The sequence below is a fragment of the Rhamphochromis longiceps genome, linkage group LG23 (genome assembly GCF_057381845.1).
Source record: "Rhamphochromis longiceps isolate RC_006_pf linkage group LG23, R_longiceps_female_GT1.1, whole genome shotgun sequence".
Taxonomy (NCBI): domain Eukaryota; kingdom Metazoa; phylum Chordata; class Actinopteri; order Cichliformes; family Cichlidae; genus Rhamphochromis; species Rhamphochromis longiceps.
Genome location: NC_140578.1, coordinates 21,225,574 through 21,243,565, shown reverse-complemented (window position 1 = coordinate 21,243,565; position 17,992 = coordinate 21,225,574). Strand labels below are relative to the sequence as shown.

The 17,992-nt window shown below is 38.8% G+C and overlaps 1 protein-coding gene across 2 annotated transcripts; it reads left to right on the top strand.

The window, feature by feature from the left end:
- The first annotated feature begins 8,934 nt into the window (after positions 1 to 8,934).
- LOC146641853 (uncharacterized) lies at positions 8,935 to 16,771 on the top strand. Of its 2 annotated transcripts, XM_085398080.1 has the most exons (5): positions 8,935 to 9,765; positions 10,672 to 10,820; positions 11,519 to 11,683; positions 11,761 to 11,895; positions 16,296 to 16,771. In XM_085398080.1, exons 2-5 carry the CDS (start codon positions 10,764 to 10,766, stop codon positions 16,488 to 16,490), a joined length of 552 nt encoding a protein of 183 aa, XP_085254206.1. In that variant the 5' UTR covers positions 8,935 to 9,765; positions 10,672 to 10,763; the 3' UTR covers positions 16,491 to 16,771. The 2 variants fall into 2 exon arrangements, with proteins under 2 accessions (XP_085254206.1, XP_085254207.1); XM_085398081.1 differs by lacking the exons at positions 8,935 to 9,765; positions 16,296 to 16,771 and having other exon boundaries at positions 10,317 to 10,820; positions 11,761 to 12,578.
- Positions 16,772 to 17,992: the final 1,221 nt, after the last annotated feature.

The following is a 17,992-nucleotide window of genomic DNA, read 5'->3' as shown; positions in this document are numbered from 1 at the left end:
GCTTTGCTTGGACCACCTCAAAGCTCGTCGTGTTTCAGGTGTTTGGAGTCTTTTCTGCCCTCTGGTGGCCACGCGTGGGAATTACAAGAAAGAGTAAAGTTTGAAAAATTACAAACCAAAGTCAAAATCAGAATCAGAATCAGAAACTTTATTGTCATTGTCATGAGAACAACGAAATTAAGAATGGTCCCCGATCATTGCATCATCCCTAGCAATATCAAAATATAAATAAAACAATAAAATTCAATAAATAAAATAGATAGAATACTTAAAATACTAATAAGATATAACAGTAAAACATTCACATACATTCCCACACACATGCTTCAGACCGTGCATAGATTAACACAAGAGTGGCGTGATGGACATTTCTGATTCTGATTCTGATTCTGAAGAGCAACCTGCCCTTCTGGGCCAACTCAGAATGGCTGTGGTTCGGTTCAAAGGGAAAGGTTCGCCATCTTCCTCGTCAGGAAGAGATCCAGGTCTCACGATCCCATAAAAAAACCTAGCCTGTAAACAACAGGACTATTACTAATTCAGTTCACACTCTAATGATATACATGGCCATGTGTAAATAATGTAAGTGCTATAACAAAACAAGCACAAAACATTAATTCTAATTTCTAACTATAGTCTATACAGTGCATCTTAATCATGAATGCAATCTTTAAGTCACAATCAGCTTATTCTATCATCAATGTGCACATTTCTATCAGAAATCAGAAATAAACCATAAACTATGGTAGATTTTTTTTTACAGTATTGCCCTTTAACTGAATTAAAGGAGCATTGCTTTACACTTGTTAGCAGAGACGGGTCTTCCAGCGGAATCTGCATGAATATTGAAGATACTTATATTGTCTAGACGGAGGAATAATCACACGTGGGGCATCGGCTTTTCACCGGAACAACACTTAGTTTTTATTATTGAACTCTCGCGTGCACTCTGCAGCATAACAGGAAGCATCCTTTCAAAATAAAATCACAACAGATGACAACGAGGGCATACCTATTAACTAGCTCAACACCCCCACTTGCACTCACGTTGTCAGCTTTACATGCATTCCAAAAGAAACAGTTTTTCTTTACTATTTGTTTACACTCCAAACATATATTTCTCAAACTTCAATAACTTCCCCTTTGTTGCTGGCTTTGTCATAACATCGGCCACCATCAGACCTGTCGGACAATACTCCAATATCAAATTTCCAGCATTAACTGTTGATCTCACAAAATGATATTTGATATCGATATGCTTACACCTCTGTCTGTTAACAGGATTCTTTGCCAATGCAATAGTCCCTTGATTGTCCTCAAAAATCTTTGGCGGTCTCTTTTGATGCTCATACATGCTTTGCAACAGTTGTGTCAAGTACAAACATTCTTGTGTTGTTGCTGCCAAAGCTATGTACTCTGCTTCACAAGTTGACAAGGCAACAGTTGGCTGCTTCTTTGTTCGCCATGACACCAAAGTACCTCCTTCATTCAGGCTTACGCAGTAACCTGTAGTACTCCTCCTGTCAGTCACATCCGCAGCCCAGTCTGAGTCACTGTGACCTTGTACTCTCAAATCTTTGTCACTTTTCCTGTAGCACAATGTCTTGTCTTTTGATTGTTTCAGGTACCTTAGAACATGTTTCACAGTAGTCCAATGTTCCACAGCTGGTTCTTTGAAGTGCTGTGACAGCTTACTTACAACAAAACTCAAATCTGGTCGTGTGCAAGAGGTCAAGTAAATAAGGCTACCTACTGCCTCTCTGTACATTCTGACATTGTTCATTTTCTCAGCATCATCATTGTAGTTCAACCTTTGTTCACAAGGAGTTGATCTTGGTTTACAGTCTTGCATTTGAAATCTTTCCAGTATGTTTTCTACATATCTCTCTTGTAACATTTTTACACAATCTTGGGTTTGCTCAAAATCAATACCAAGAAAATGTTTGAGTTTCCCCATATCTTTCATTTTGAATCTTGCAGTTAGCATTTCCTTCACAGTTTTCAAAACCCTTTCATCACTGGCTGCAATAATAATATCATCAACCCATATGATCATGATCACTTTTTCTTTTCCTGTTTTCCTTGTGTAAACACAATGATCTACAGGACTCTGCATGAAACCGTTCTCTATCAAATAGTCATGTAATGTCCTGTTCCAGTTTCGGCCTGACTGTTTAAGCCCATAAAGTGACTTTTCCAGCTTGTAGACCAGTTTCTCATCTGTTTTTCCTTTTACTTCATAGCCTTCTGGCTGCTCAACATACACTTCAAAATCTATTGGTGCATGCAAGTATGCGGTTTTTACATCCATCTGATGCAAAATCAGGTTTTCTTGTATTGCACACTGCATCAATACTCTTATGCTTGTCAGGTTAGCAGTCGGAGAAAAAGTTTCATCATAGTCTATCCCAAAACACTGGTTGTAACCTTTAGCTACGTACCGTGCTTTATATTTTTCTGATCCATCACCACTGTTTTTCTTCACATATACCCATCTACCCCCCACTGCTTTCTTTCCCTCAGGTAAGATTGTTAGGGTAAAGGTGTTGTTCTCTTTTAAGGATTGCATTTCTTCATCCATAGCTGCTTTCCACTCTCTAGAGTTGGGTGACCTTGCAGCTTCACTGAATGTCACGGGTGAGTTACTTATCAGTCTGTAACAGTAGTCTATGTTAGTCAGCACTTGATCATCAATGTCTTCTCCTGACTCATATTCATTTAGATAATCTGGTTTCTTTCTTGTTCTAGAAGGATACCTTCTGGAGTTTTCAGTCTCATCACTAAGTGGCATCTGACTGTTCACTTCTGGTTGGTTGTCAGTATCTGGTTCCTGTGAACTGGTACTGGGGCTTTCCCTGTTCACGTTTGGTCTCTCCCTCACCTGTATGTCTTCATCCTCAGATGTCGTATCAGTTTGTGTTTGCTTTTCCTCATTGTGTTTGGTTACAAACTTAACCAGCCTAAACTTTTGCACTTTGGCGCTGTCTGGGAAATAAACCTTGTATGCTGGACTGTTTTTGTCGTAGCCTACAAAAATCCCTTTTGTACACTTAGAATCCAGCTTACCCTTGTTTTGCTTGTAAGCATAACACTCACACCCAAACTTTCGCATTCTGGATAGATTGGGCTTCCGCCCAGTCAGCAAAAAGTAAGGTGTCTGCCCTGTCCGGTTGTTAAAGCATCTGTTTCTCACGATAGCCGCTGTTTGAACTGCATACGTCCATAATTCCTTTGGTATGGCACTCTCAATAAGCATGCACCTCCCCATATCAAAAAGTGTTCTCCAGCCACGTTCCGCTGTACCATTCTGGTGAGGGGAATATGGGGCTGAAGTTTCATGTCTTATTCCATGTTTGTTTAACAATACCTGGTAACTCTTTGCTATGAACTCTGTGCCGTTGTCTGACCTGATACACTTTACCTTCCCGAGTGGGGCTGTATCGGCCAAAAAGATTTCAGTTGCTTGCATTGTTTCACTTTTGTTTTTGAGAAAATATACAAATACTGCACCGGAAAAGTCATCGGTAAACAATAATGCATATCTGTGTCCATCTCGTGATTCTGGATCTATCGGCCCTGCTAGATCCGTATGTACCAGCTCGAGAGGTTTCTCAGCTCTCCTGTCAGGGTTTCTATTCCTAGTCTGGACAAATTTTCCCTGAATACACACCTCACAGTTCAAACTTTCTTTGTCAGTTTTCCCTTTGATTTTCATACCTTCAACCACATTTTGTAGCTTCAGAATGTCACTATGATTGCAATGTCCCAAAATTTCATGCCATGTCTGCACATCAAAACAATTATTACACTTATCATCATACTCACTTACAGTCTCAAGGTAATAAAGTCTGTTGTGCTCATGGATGTGAAACTTTGTACCGTCTCTGTGTTGAAGGACGTTCCTTCCTTTCTTAAAGATGATAGTGGCTCCGTTCGTGGTGGCCGCTCTCACAGAGAAGATATTCTGTGGAAATGAGGGAATGCATAGGGCGTCTTTCAGTGTTGTTTTACACTGTCTCCCTCTGCTGTCAATCAAGCACACCTCTGCATCTCCTCTGCCTTCAGCCACTCCTTTACACCTGGTGCCATCAGCTAATTCCACACAGTGCGTTCCCGGCTGGAAGTCGTCATTAAATTTCTTGAACGCTGTTTTATCATTCAGGATGTGTGATGTTGCGCCAGTATCCACCATTAGGCCTTTGGTCCTGATGTCTTGTGGCTGTTGAGGTGCCGCGTAGTCATCGCTCATCCGGAAGACATAGGTGTCGTCGCTCTCTGCGTTGTCGCCCTCCTCCGAGGCTGTGCGTGCTTCATCATTCCGTTGTCGTCTCCTGCAAGTCGACTCTCGATGGGTGTTGCTCCTACAGTGACCGCACCACTGTCTGTAGCGGCATGCTCTGGCCTTGTGTCCCCGTTGGCCACACTTAAAACAGACTATGTCTGACATGTCTCTCCTGTGGTCATTAGCAGCTGCTGCGGGTCTCACGCTGGGTTGCACTCTCGCCTTCATGATGTTATCCTCTTGTTCCATTAAGCGCATTTTCTCAGTGTCCTCATAGCTGCGGAGTTTCGTTTTAAATTCCGCAAACTTGATTTCTGATTCACTTTGCGTAATGTGAACGGAAAAAGGTTTAAATGTTTCTGGTAAACCTTTTAACACCATCGCTACAAGCAGACCATCACTAAGTGTCTCTCCAGCATTTCTCAGGGCTGTAATAAATGTCTCTGCGCGTATGATGTACTCAGTGACGCTCTCACTGCTTGCTTTCTTCAGAGAAGTCAGTTCGGTATAAAGGCTGATAATTCTTGGTTTACCTTTTCCTGCATAATAGTCTCTTAAAATTTTCAGTGCCTCGCGTCCATCATCGGCAGCTTCTCTCATCACGAGCGATAAACTCTTATCATCCAGGAACTGTATTAACTCTGCATAGGCCTGGGCATTCTTATCTTCGTCGTCATCACTTTTCAATATTGTGTCTTTTAGACCTTGTAATCTAAGATGTCCCAAAAATTTTGTCTCCCACAGTTCATAATTCTTCTCATCTCCGTCAAAAACCAACCTTGCCCATCGGCCACTGGGTTCACCAGCACGCTTATTCATGGTGCTAACTTAGCACGCTAGCCCTCACCGAACACGCTGTACTTTGCGACTTTTCTGGTGGTAAACTTTCCCCTGGCGTAGCTTCAATGTTTTCCTGGGCCCATAACCTGTTAGCAGAGACGGGTCTTCCAGCGGAATCTGCATGAATATTGAAGATACTTATATTGTCTAGACGGAGGAATAATCACACGTGGGGCATCGGCTTTTCACCGGAACAACACTTAGTTTTTATTATTGAACTCTCGCGTGCACTCTGCAGCATAACAGGAAGCATCCTTTCAAAATAAAATCACAACAGATGACAACGAGGGCATACCTATTAACTAGCTCAACAACACTGCATAGCAATGAAGCAATATATTATTTACACTCAATGTACAGAATAAAATTATGAAAAGAATATACAAAAACCCACAGGCTGTAGTTTTACAGTATGTGGTAACGTATCAGCACAGTAAGAATACACACAGACATCTATCCAGTGCCGCTCGAGCATCAAATGTAACAAAATAAAGTAGATTCATGATCAACATTAACTTATTCCATCATCTAATTTTAGTGCATTTAATATTCAACAAGTAATACTAGAACATCATCAGCACACAAGCTGAGTGCTCAAAATGGCTGAACTCTGTGAGAAACCCCGTGTCACTACCCGATCCGTACTGGAAACCCGATCGGTACCCCGCATGCGCGAATCTTACGTCACTTCCTCTCTGCCAACATTGCGACATCCAATATATTTGAATGATACGGTTAGCGCCCAGTTAGCTCCTAGCATTTCTCAACAGCTCTGCCTCCTTTTCGACTGCCCGGGACATTTAAACAATGAATAATCGGTATACAAAGAAATTCATGCTTTTCTCCTCAACAGAGAGTGTCCCCCGATTGAGCAACAGCGCCGTAAAATAAGGAGAATGGCGCATAATTACAGAGTTAATAATGCAGACTTTGTAATATCTCACGTGTAGATTCATCAGCCAGATGAAGTGTTTACTGACAATTGACAGTGATAGCGCACATCATCATCACTATTCCAACAATCCTCTCCTCACAGACAAGCATAAACACACTCGACTATCGCTAAATCAAATTTAACACACGTTTGTAATGACGCTAATTCAGTTTACAATAGGGTTTATTCGCTCGGTCAGCAGGTGGCGGTATCCTCGTACACTGGGGAGTACACTGCCATTAAACGAACAGAAGAAGAAGAAAACATCTGCACATGCGCGGTACGGATCGGGTAGACTCGATTTATACGGTCAGACTTTACACATGCGCAGTAAGGATCGGGGAGTCCTGATCCGTAACTATCTTTTTATTTTTCGTTTTTGTCTACATTGTACTGAAATGCTTCATTATTGCAAACATTTTAAGATATACTTGTTATTCTTAACATCTTAACAGATACTCTGACCTTTAACTATCGTAAAACGCTACGACCGGAAGTAGAAACCTTTCGCGCATGCGGGGTACCGATTGGGTTTCCGGTACGGATCGGGTTTTTTTTTTTTTTTTCCAAAATCTTTATTTAAACATCAGTACAATACAAAATGGAATTAAGCAGTATTACAATAATGGTGATGTACTTACAGAAGAATTGTATGCATAGATAAACAAATACAAGAACAGCATTCAAAAACAACAATAGAAACATGCTAGGGGGAAGTAACTAATCAAGCCAAAGAACAAAGTGATTGAAAGATCTTGATTTTTTCACAAACACCAATAGTTTTTATAGCTTTTGGGTTAGTGGAGTTCTTAATAGAGTTAAGATACTGTACAAGTTCAAAGGAGAATACATAGAAAGAGGGATGTCTTCCTAAATATTTGGACTTGTGAATATGAAATTTAGCCATTAAAAGTAACAAGTTAATCATATATCTGTTATCAAAATTGAATTGTTTTTGATTTTTGTGCAGACCAAACAAAACATATTTCCAAAACAGTACAAATCCTTTAAATATATTTTCTGAAATAAAAACACATAAGCTCTGCCAAAAATCTTGTACAAGGTTACAAAACCAAAAAAGATGTGTAGTAGATTCCTTGGAAGTTTTACAAAAGCTACAGCTTGTATCAATGTCTAATTTGAATTTGCTTTGAAGATAATCTTTAGAATGATAAATTCTGTGTATTAATTTATAAGAAATATCTTTAATTTTGTTGGTAATTAAAAACTGATTAGGGAGCTTCCAAACTTCGTTCCACATAATACCATCTGACAGCCGGTTCCAGAAAAAAATAACATATGGTAGCGTGGTTATGGTACTCTGAAATAAAGCTCTAATCGATTTATTGTTGTTTTTAGATTGCTTAGAAAAGCAAATCTTGCCAACAAAAGTTTGTATGGGAGATGTCAATGGCCCGTGGAATGAAGTGATATTAGGTTGATTCTTAAACAGCATACAAACCCCTGATGGTATTGAGCCAAATACTTTGGTATAATCATGACGATTTATAGCTAAATTGAAGTGTAAACAAAATTCTTCATAGGAGAAAAGCATACCATTTGAGTCAAATAATTGGTTGACTAAAACAATGTCATTCCTAAACCAACTATCTAAGAAGAGAGATTTTCTTTTAAATAAAACATCCTTATTATTCCAGATATAATAACTGTGTGGACTAAAGTTATGCTTGTAAATAAGGGTCCAAGCTAAAAAAGCTTGACGATGAAAAGCAGAGATCTTTAACGGGATTTTATCAATATCAAAATTACAAGTAAGGAAAAATTCAGTGCCACCTAACTTAGAAAACATGAACACAGGTATAGCATTCCAAATGGACGTAGGATTAGTAATTAGATTCTTCAACCAATTTATTTTGAATGTGTTATTTAAAGTGTTAAAATCTAACACATTAAGTCCTCCGTTGACATAGGAGTTCATAAGAACTGTTTTTTTAATGTAGTGTGTCCTATTTTTCCAGATAAAGTTGAAAATTAACTTATCAACCTCTTTTATAAGCTTTTTATCAAGGTGCAATGCCAATGCAGCGTATGTAAGACGAGAGATGCCTTCTGCTTTAGTTATTAATACTCTGCCTTTTAACGACAAATCTCTTAAGAGCCACTGATTAAATCTGTGTTTGAGTTTCTCTAGAATAGGATAAAAATTTTGAGTTATTCTACTTTCCTGGTTCTTGGTTATTATGACACCTAAATAACGAACTTCTTGTTTAAGTGGAATGTTACACAAAGCTGTTTTCGAGCAGTCTTTTATCGCCATAAGTTCACATTTAGGAATATTCAAGTATAATCCAGAAGCTTTGGAAAATATAGAGATTGAGTCAATAGCAATAGAGATTTGATGTTCATCTTTTAGGAATAATGTAGTGTCATCCGCTAACTGTGTTATGAGTAAATCTTTGCCAATTAGCGATATACCTTTTACATTGCTTGATTTCATATGGTTAGACAATAGTTGGGCAATTAACAAAAACAGGTATGGAGAAATGGGACAGCCTTGTCTTATCCCTCTTTGTATGTTAAATCTGGGTGAAGTACCGTTTGTTAATTTAATACTGCTGTTACTGTTATGGTATAATGTTTTAATCGCTGTAGAGAAGTAAGAGCCAAAACCATACTTATCCAGAGCTTGAAATATAAATTCATGCTCCACCGTATCGAAGGCCTTGTAGAAGTCTAAAAATAATAATATGAAACCATTGCAATCTATGAGGTCAGAATAATCCAGAACATCTAAAACCAATCTGATATTGTTAGTTATGTGTCTTTTGGGCATAAAGCCAGATTGTGTTTCATCAACACTCAGAAAAATTATGGTTCTTAAGTGGTTCTTCAGATGTCTTTATGGTTCTTTAAAGAACCATCATACGTCAAAGAACCTTTTTATTTTGTGGATGGTTCTTCAGCTATTACAAATGGTTCTTTAAAGAACAAAAGGTTCTTTATCCTTAGCAATCTAAGTTTGATGGTGTAAATGGCATAAATATTTATTCACTATAATGAGGCTGTGAATTATACTGTGTGTTTTCTTTGTGTGCATGTGTGTGCGAAGGGGAAGGGCGGGATACCTGGCAATTACCCTTTAAGAGAAGATGGTAGGAAACTGAATATTCAAATAAAAGTTAGAAATATTTGCAAACAGTAGACACAATACACACATTCAAATACTGTACTTTAGTTTTAAATTTTAATAAAGCATTACCATTTTCTACTCCAAGGCATTACTTTTGAGATTATTATATATTTTTGAAAATACAGCATAATGATAATACTAATTATTGTAAACTTTACAAACCACCCAGCAGTATGTAAAGTCAAATTATAAGATACAAGTAAATAACAATTGCAGAACAGAATGTCAGTGTAATAAACACACACTTCGTTTTGACAAAGCACACTGCTTAGGTAAATGATCTGAGTAGTTGTTCATCACTGAGCAATTTGTTAATATGTGTTTCGAGCCAAATAAATGACAGGGAGAGAGAGTGACGTCAGAACAGGTCATACTGTAACCTCCCGGGAGCGGACGGAGGGGGTCAGTCGTTGGGATGCGCATGCGCAGACAGAGTGTGCGAGCGGCGGGCCTTGACCTTCGGGGAAAAAAAACTCACGGACTGTGACAGCGAAACAGATAACAGTCTTCAGTACCTGCTGGACTTTGAAGCTGTGGATTCTGGGATTGTTAGAAAAGGTAAAACATTTTCATTAAAACCTTATTACGGTTTTATTTTTGTTACTCGTCATTGTAGCTTGCTGTTGATGTTGTGCTAACAGTAGCGATTAGCTAGATACGTTAGCCGTTGAGGTCAACGCAATTTAGTATCCAACTGTTTTCTTAACAAAACCACTGTTATAATTAAGTGAAGCTGCTCCCAGCTAATTTGAACCTTTGGCTTCTAAAATATGTGGTTCAATTGCGTGCTGCGTACATAACCTAATGTCAGCTAGACCGAAATTAAAATGTAATATATTGTTAAAGTCACTAAAATGGCGCCTGAAGCCTGTTATGACGTGAGCTCTGTGTCTGCTCTAGAAACTCTGAAATTCTGTAGATCTGAGCCGTACATTAAATACTCACATGAACCTGTACCTTGAATTCTGTATGAGCTTTATAAAATACAGCTATGCATAAGTGTTTTGAATGAATAATTAGATTAGATGACTCTTTATTGTCTAATCGAATTATATAGAAATGAATAGAAATGTGACATGAGAAGGTGTGTCTTCCTGCATAACTTAGTTTCGGACTAGTTGACAAGTTATGCTCCGGTCATTTGATGTTTCCAAGGTAGATGTTCTTTTGTAATATAGTTAATTTTTTTGTATATTTCATTTATCCACCATCATACATACAAGCTAAGAAGAGGTCGTTATACTAACAAGAGGTATCAACGCCGGGCCAAAGTTCAGCACATGGTTAAAGTTTGTAATCCAGCCAGGGTGTAAATATCACTCAGCAGCCAGAGCTGAAGCAGGTAGCATCAACACATAAATCTACTCTACCCGGCTTAAATCACAAGAGCACCTCTGACCAAAAAGCTGTAGATTTTTCTTGTTTGCACAAATTAATCCAGATTCACATTAATTGTGTTCACAGCTCCAACAAAATGAGGAAGAGGAGGGGGAGAAACACAATTAGGTTGAATTACAATTGGATGGAAGGCGAGGACAAGGAGAAGGAAGCTTAGGATGAGGAGGAAGAGAAGCAGCAGGAGCATCTTTAGGGATCCCTATGATGTCATTGAGGTTTGTTTCATTAATATGGTCCTCTCACAAAGAACGATGACTTGTTTTAGTTCACGTACTTCCTGTATTAAATAGTGATGTGCAAAATGTTGTGAAAAACCATGGAGCAGGTACGTATAGTGCATCTGCAGGTAAATGAACATCAAATCTCTAAGACAGACTGAAATTTGTATATTTATCACCCTTATGATAAAACCCATGTCAGCCATTGGTTTATGGACTTTGTATTTTGAAGCCTCAACATTTTCTTTATTGCTGTTGCTATGTTGGGACCATATTAGGATGAGGGATCAGAATCTGGAGTCATGCACACTATTGTTTCATTTAGTGTGTATCCATAAGATTCGTACAGCAGATCCAAGTTGTGCCTTGAAAACAGGAAAGTCGTCTGCATAGAGGAGAACTGTAATAGCAGGCTTGTAAAAAGTGAGGCTTTGTGCACTCGTTTTACTTCTGTCACCCTGTTTTGATGCAGATTTCACTTGAAATCAGGCAAGAACTGGACTTATTTTTTTATGTGTTCTTGTGAATTGATTGTGTATCGCATATGTTTGATTTGACTTTCTGCAAGACAACAGTTGTCCGCTGGCCAAAAAAGTTTTCCAAATACCTCCACGTGATCAAGCCTGGATTTAGAAAAGAATAGCAAAAAAATCTGCACCTCCTGCTTCAGATGCAATTTGTGTTTCTGTGTTCAGAGGCAGCGGCGAGAGGGGAGACCTCGGCTCATCCAGCTGGAGAGCCTGACCAGGAGGAGTGGAACATTAACTCAGCTCTTCCAGGGCACCCTGCAGACTCGGCTGTTGGCATCGGCGAGGGATGACGTGAACGCCAAACTGGAGTCCATCACAGGTCAACTGCAGGTATGCGAGTCAGACCTTCTGAGGAGGGTTTCACTTTTCTCTTCTTTATAATTGACTCTTTTCTCGATCTCTTTCAGCTCCTTGTCTCAGAGTGGGAGGGGTTTGAAGCACAAAGGGAGGAACTTGTCGTTTGTTTGGCTGATATGGATGTCTGCCTGAGTGAGGTTGACCAGCTGACAGGAAACACCAGTGAAAAACTGAAACAACTGCAGGTGTGGGCTTGTTTTGATATGACATATACAGGGAGTGCAGAATTATTAGGCAAGTTGTATTTTTGAGGAATATTATTATTGAACAACAACCATGTTCTCAATGAACCCAAAAAACTCATTAATATCAAAGCTGAATGTTTTTGGAAGTAGTTTTTAGTTTGTTTTTAGTTTTAGCTATTTTAGGGGGATATCTGTGTGTGCAGGTGACTATTACTGTGCATAATTATTAGGCAACTTAACAAAAAACAAATATATACCCATTTCAATTATTTATTTTTACCAGTGACACCAATATAACATCTCCACATTCACAAATATACATTTCTGACATTCAAAAACAAAACAAAAACAAATCAGCGACCAATATAGCCACCTTTCTTTGCAAGGACACTCAAAAGCCTGCCATCCATGGATTCTGTCAGTGTTTTGATCTGTTCACCATCAACATTGCGAGCAGCAGCAACCACAGCCTCCCAGACACTGTTCAGAGAGGTGTACTGTTTTCCCTCCTTGTAAATCTCACATTTGATGATGGACCACAGGTTCTCAATGGGGTTCAGATCAGGTGAACAAGGAGGCCATGTCATTAGTTTTTCTTCTTTTATACCCTTTCTTGCCAGCCACGCTGTGGAGTACTTGGATGCGTGTGATGGAGCATTGTCCTGCATGGAAATCATGTTTTTCTTGAAGGATGCAGACTTCTTCCTGTACCACTGCTTGAAGAAGGTGTCTTCCAGAAACTGGCAGTAGGACTGGGAGTTGAGCTTGACTCCATCCTCAACCCGAAAAGGCCCCACAAGCTCATCTTTGATGATACCAGCCCAAACCAGTACTCCACCTCCACCTTGCTGGCGTCTGAGTCGGACTGGAGCTCTCTGCCCTTTACCAATCCAGCCACGGGCCCATCCATCTGGCCCATCAAGACTCACTCTCATTTCATCAGTCCATAAAACCTTAGAAAAACCAGTCTTGAGATATTTCTTGGCCCAGTCTTGACGTTTCAGCTTGTGTGTCTTGTTCAGTGGTGGTCGTCTTTCAGCCTTTCTTACCTTGGCCATGTCTCTGAGTATTGCACACCTTGTGCTTTTGGGCACTCCAGTGATGTTGCAGCTCTGAAATATGGCCAAACTGGTGGCAAGTGGCATCTTGGCAGCTGCACGCTTGACTTTTCTCAGTTCATGGGCAGTTATTTTGCGCCTTGGTTTTTCCACACGCTTCTTGCGACCCTGTTGACTATTTTGAATAAAACGCTTGATTGTTCGATAATCACGCTTCAGAAGCTTTGCAATTTTGAGACTGCTGCATCCCTCTGCAAGATATCTCACTATTTTTGACTTTTCTGAGCCTGTCAAGTCCTTCTTTTGACCCATTTTGCCAAAGGAAAGGACGTTGCCTAATAATTATGCACACCAGATATAGAGTGTTGATGTCATTAGACCACACCCCTTCTCATTACAGAGATGCACATCACCTAATATGCTTAATTGGTAGTAGGCTCTCGAGCCTATACAGCTTGGAGTAAGACAACATGCATGAAGAGGATGATGTGGACAAAATACTCATTTGCCTAATAATTCTGCACTCCCTGTATTTGATATGAAACATACGTCAGAGACATTATCCTAAACTGGACTAACAAAGGACCATGAGTACAACATGAAACGTACATTACATAGCGTAATGCTAAAGTTCATTGATCATTTTAATCATAAACTTGTTGTTGAAATATTTTTACTGAACATGCAAACATCTGCTGATGAAAATGTGTTGATTTATTGGTCTGTTATGAAGCTATTGCTATTTCTAATGTGTTTTATCACTTTCTGATGTTTTATTAATTAAACAATACATGTATTGTTGTGTTATCTGTAGCTATAGTATTTATATATATATTTATTTATAGTATAGCAAATATATTTAATTATTACTGTTTAAAACACTAATATGTGACATGTATTAGTAGTGATGTTGTGCTGAGGGTTAAAATGCCTTTTTGTCTTTTGGTAACTACAAAATGACAAACCATTAATATATGTCTATGCTGTGCTCGTATTTATTTTTACCCTACTCAAATTCAATTTATGATGCATTTTATTTTGAAAGATTTAAAATGTTTTTTTAAAGAACCACTCAAAAAAGGTTCTTTAAAATGGTTCTTTTAAAGAACCATTTGAAGGACCTTTTTAAAAATGGTTCTTTAAAGAACCATTTTTAAAAAGGTTCTTTGAAAAACCATTAAAGGTGCCCCAAAGAACCATTTCTTGATGGTTCTTTGGGGCACCTTTAAAGGTTCTTCAATGAACCACTGAAAGAAATGGTTCTTCAAAGAACCATTGTTTGAAAGGTTCTTTGTGGCACCAAAAAAGGTTCTTCTATGGCATCAGTCTAAAGAACCACTTTTGGTTCCAGTTGGCACCTTTATTTTTCTGAGTGAATAACAGAGTCAAGAACCATCTTAAGTCTGTTAGCTATAATTAGAGCAAATACTTTATAGTCATTATTTAGCAAGCTAATCGGTCTCCAATTATCAATCATTAATAGGTCCTTATTAGGCTTCGGGATCAATGTAGTCAAACCTTGATTCATCGTAGTGGGAAGCTGTTGGTTTCCTATGCTTTCTGCAAATACCTCAAGAAGAAAGGGAGACAACTCTTCAGAGAAAGTTTTATATAATTCAGCAGTAAGACCATCCGTACCTGGAGATTTATTATTTTTCAATAGCCCAATTGCAACTTTGACTTCTTCTAATGAGATGGGTTGATCACATAATATAGATTCTTCTTGGCTGATAGATTTAACATTCAGCGATTCTAAGAGATGATTTGCATCTTCCTGAGAAAATGTAGAACTATAAATTTCCTTATAGAAATGACTACAATATTTAGAGATTAATCTGTAATCCTCTGTTATAACTCCATTTATCATTAATTTGCTAATATTATTTATACTTGAGTGTTTCTTTTCTAAACTGAAGAAGTAATGGGAGTTACGCTCACCTTCTTCAAGCCATTTAGATCTTGATCTGATAAAAGCGCCTTTTGCTTTGTCTGTGTATAAACGATCTAATTTATCTTGTAATTTAGCAAGGTTCATTTTATCCTCTTCAGTTAAAGTGTCAATTCGTTTATTAGATAACTGTGTGATTTGAGAAATTATATTTTCTTCCTCCAATCTTTTGGATTTTGCATTAAGGCTGCCAATCTTTCTTAAATATTTGCCAATTTCAAATTTTAATAATTCCCAGTTATTACCATATTTTAAATCTTCTTGAGCTATAGACCAAAAGTTTGAGATCAGTTCTTTAAGATCCTTTTTCACATCGTCTTTTTGTAATAATGAGCTGTTGAGTTTCCAGTATGTAAATTTAACAACAGAAGAATTAGGTAGAGAAGTTAGATTTATTTTAATATATATGGCTTTATGATCTGTTGCTGGAGAAGGCCAAGCACCTACATCTATGCTATTGCTGTCAAAGCTCTCTGAGACTAACCAAAAGTCTATCCTTGAATGTCTCGAGTTAGAATTGTTGCACCAAGTAAACATTTTGGACTGAGGAAATTTGAATCTCCAAATGTCTGTAAGTTTCAGGCGTACCATAACAGCCTTCAATGTGGTATTAATTCTTTTCGAATGTCCTGGAGGAAATTTATCTAATTCAGCATCCATAATACAGTTAAAGTCTCCACCTAGTAATAATTTTGCATTTGGAAATTTATTTAACCAGCTAGATATTTTTTTTTCAATCGTCAAAAATAAATGATCATTTTCTAGCGGTACGGATCGGGTAGTGACACGGGGTTTCTCACGGAGTTCAGCCATTTTGAGCACTCAGCTTGTGTGCTGATGATGTTCTAGTATTACTTGTTGAATATTAAATGCACTAAAATTAGATGATGGAATAAGTTAATGTTGATCTTAAAGGTCATGAATCTACTTTATTTTGTTACATTTGATGCTCGAGCGGCACTGGATAGATGTCTGTGTGTATTCTTACTGTGCTGATACGTTACCACATACTGTAAAACTACAGCCTGTGGGTTTTTGTATATTCTTTTCATAATTTTATTCTGTACATTGAGTGTAAATAATATATTGCTTCATTGCTATGCAGTGTAAAGCAATGCTCCTTTAATTCAGTTAAAGGGCAATACTGTAAAAAAAAATCTACCATAGTTTATGGTTTATTTCTGATTTCTGATAGAAATGTGCACATTGATGATAGAATAAGCTGATTGTGACTTAAAGATTGCATTCATGATTAAGATGCACTGTATAGACTATAGTTAGAAATTAGAATTAATGTTTTGTGCTTGTTTTGTTATAGCACTTACATTATTTACACATGGCCATGTATATCATTAGAGTGTGAACTGAATTAGTAATAGTCCTGTTGTTTACAGGCTGGGTTTTTTTATGGGATCGTGAGACCTGGATCTCTTCCTGACGAGGAAGATGGCGAACCTTTCCCTTTGAACCGAACCACAGCCATTCTGAGTTGGCCCAGAAGGGCAGGTTGCTCTTCTCTCACGAACAATTGCAACAGTGCGGTAGGACGAAATCGCACCAATCACAAACTTTTGACCTATTGGATTTGACTTGACTGAACACTGACTATTAAGCCGGCAAGACTGACATATCTGAGCTGAGATAGGATTCTGACTGTTATTATTATTGCTGTCACTGTATTTTATTTTATGTTTTCATTCCTGTTCATGAAATGCTGTTAAATTGTTGCTAAATAGTTTAATACAATTCATAGCAACTTTACCTGTGGCTCCAGTCATTCTTCTCCACGCAACTCACTTTATCCCTCCTACGAATCTAGCTATTGGCCCATTCTCTCCATCTTACTTTAATTTCCCCTACCCTATCCTGTACTTGGCTACAGAAACCTCAAGGCCACTGGATGTTTGAAATTGCTACATGATGATGTGTTTCCCTCTTTATGCACTGAAGCTGGCACGTTCCCTGAGTTTTTCCAGCAAGATGGTGCACCACCACATTATGGGTGCCAGGTCTGAGCATTCCTAGATGAACAGTTTCCTGGAAAGTGGATTGGTCATGTCATGGGCCAGTTGAATGGCCCCCAAGATCTCCCGATCTGACCCCCTTAGACTTTTATCTTTGGGGTCATCTGAAGGCAATTGTCTATGGTGTGAAGATACGAGATGTGCAGCACCTGAAACTATGGATACTGGATGCCTGTGCTGGCATTTCTCCTGCGGTGTTGCTATCAGTGTGTGAAGAGTGGGAGAAGAGGGTTGCATTGACAATCCAACACAATGGGCAGCACATTAACCACTAACCCTCCTATGCAGGGAAAGACACATACACCGGTGGCGAGGCGGCCGCCGATCGACCGGTGGTGGCTAACGTGGAGCTCAATCGTGGATAAGGGAAACCGAAGGCAGGAGAAGCAGGCTGCTGCCGGTCCGAGCGTGAGGTGAACTGAATTTCAGGTAAGAAGTTACGAACTGCACTCTATTTGGGTCAGATATAAACCGAGTTTAGGTGTAGTTTATTTTCGTTGTGCTGACAGTTACAATAACTCGTTCTGCGTGCTAGCTAGCACGACAGCTGTGTGCACCTAAGTTACTGATGTTGAACTTTATGACAGCCTCCCCTGTCATTCTCTCGCCTGTTGAAACTTCAATCATGAAACTGATCAATGATCGGCTTTTCTCTCGTTTGTTCATTGCGCTAAACAACAGCAGCACGGTTAAGCTTGATCAGCTGTTGTTAGAATTCATTTAATTTTAATTTCTAGTATCAGCTGATGTTTGCTGGAGCCACAGCTGTAAAAAAGGGCTGGTCGAAACCAGGAGATGTCCTTACTGAATCATCAGAGCTGAACTGGTGATGGAGAAACAGGTTTACCTTTTAGGTGACATGAATGAGTTGAAGGAAAGTTATCAACTGTTTCTGAGAGACAAATAACACCAAGCTCCTTTTTTTGTGTAGCTGACAGCTGGTAACTGTGCAGGGGCGGATCTAGCAAAGCTTTTGCCAGGGGGCCAGGTAGGGCATTAACAGGGAGAGGGGGACACAAAGATATACTTTTCTTTCTTGCTCTCATATAAAATATTTACCTTTTATT

Coding starts and splice junctions, on each gene's coding strand:
- LOC146641853 (XM_085398080.1), top strand. CDS start 10,764: ATGAGGAGGAAGAGAAGCAGCAGGAGCATCTTTAGGGATCCCTATGAT. Junction 10,821..11,518: donor ATCCCTATGATGTCATTGAG/GTTTGTTTCATT, acceptor TTCTGTGTTCAG/AGGCAGCGGCGAGAGGGGAG. Junction 11,684..11,760: donor CCATCACAGGTCAACTGCAG/GTATGCGAGTCA, acceptor GATCTCTTTCAG/CTCCTTGTCTCAGAGTGGGA.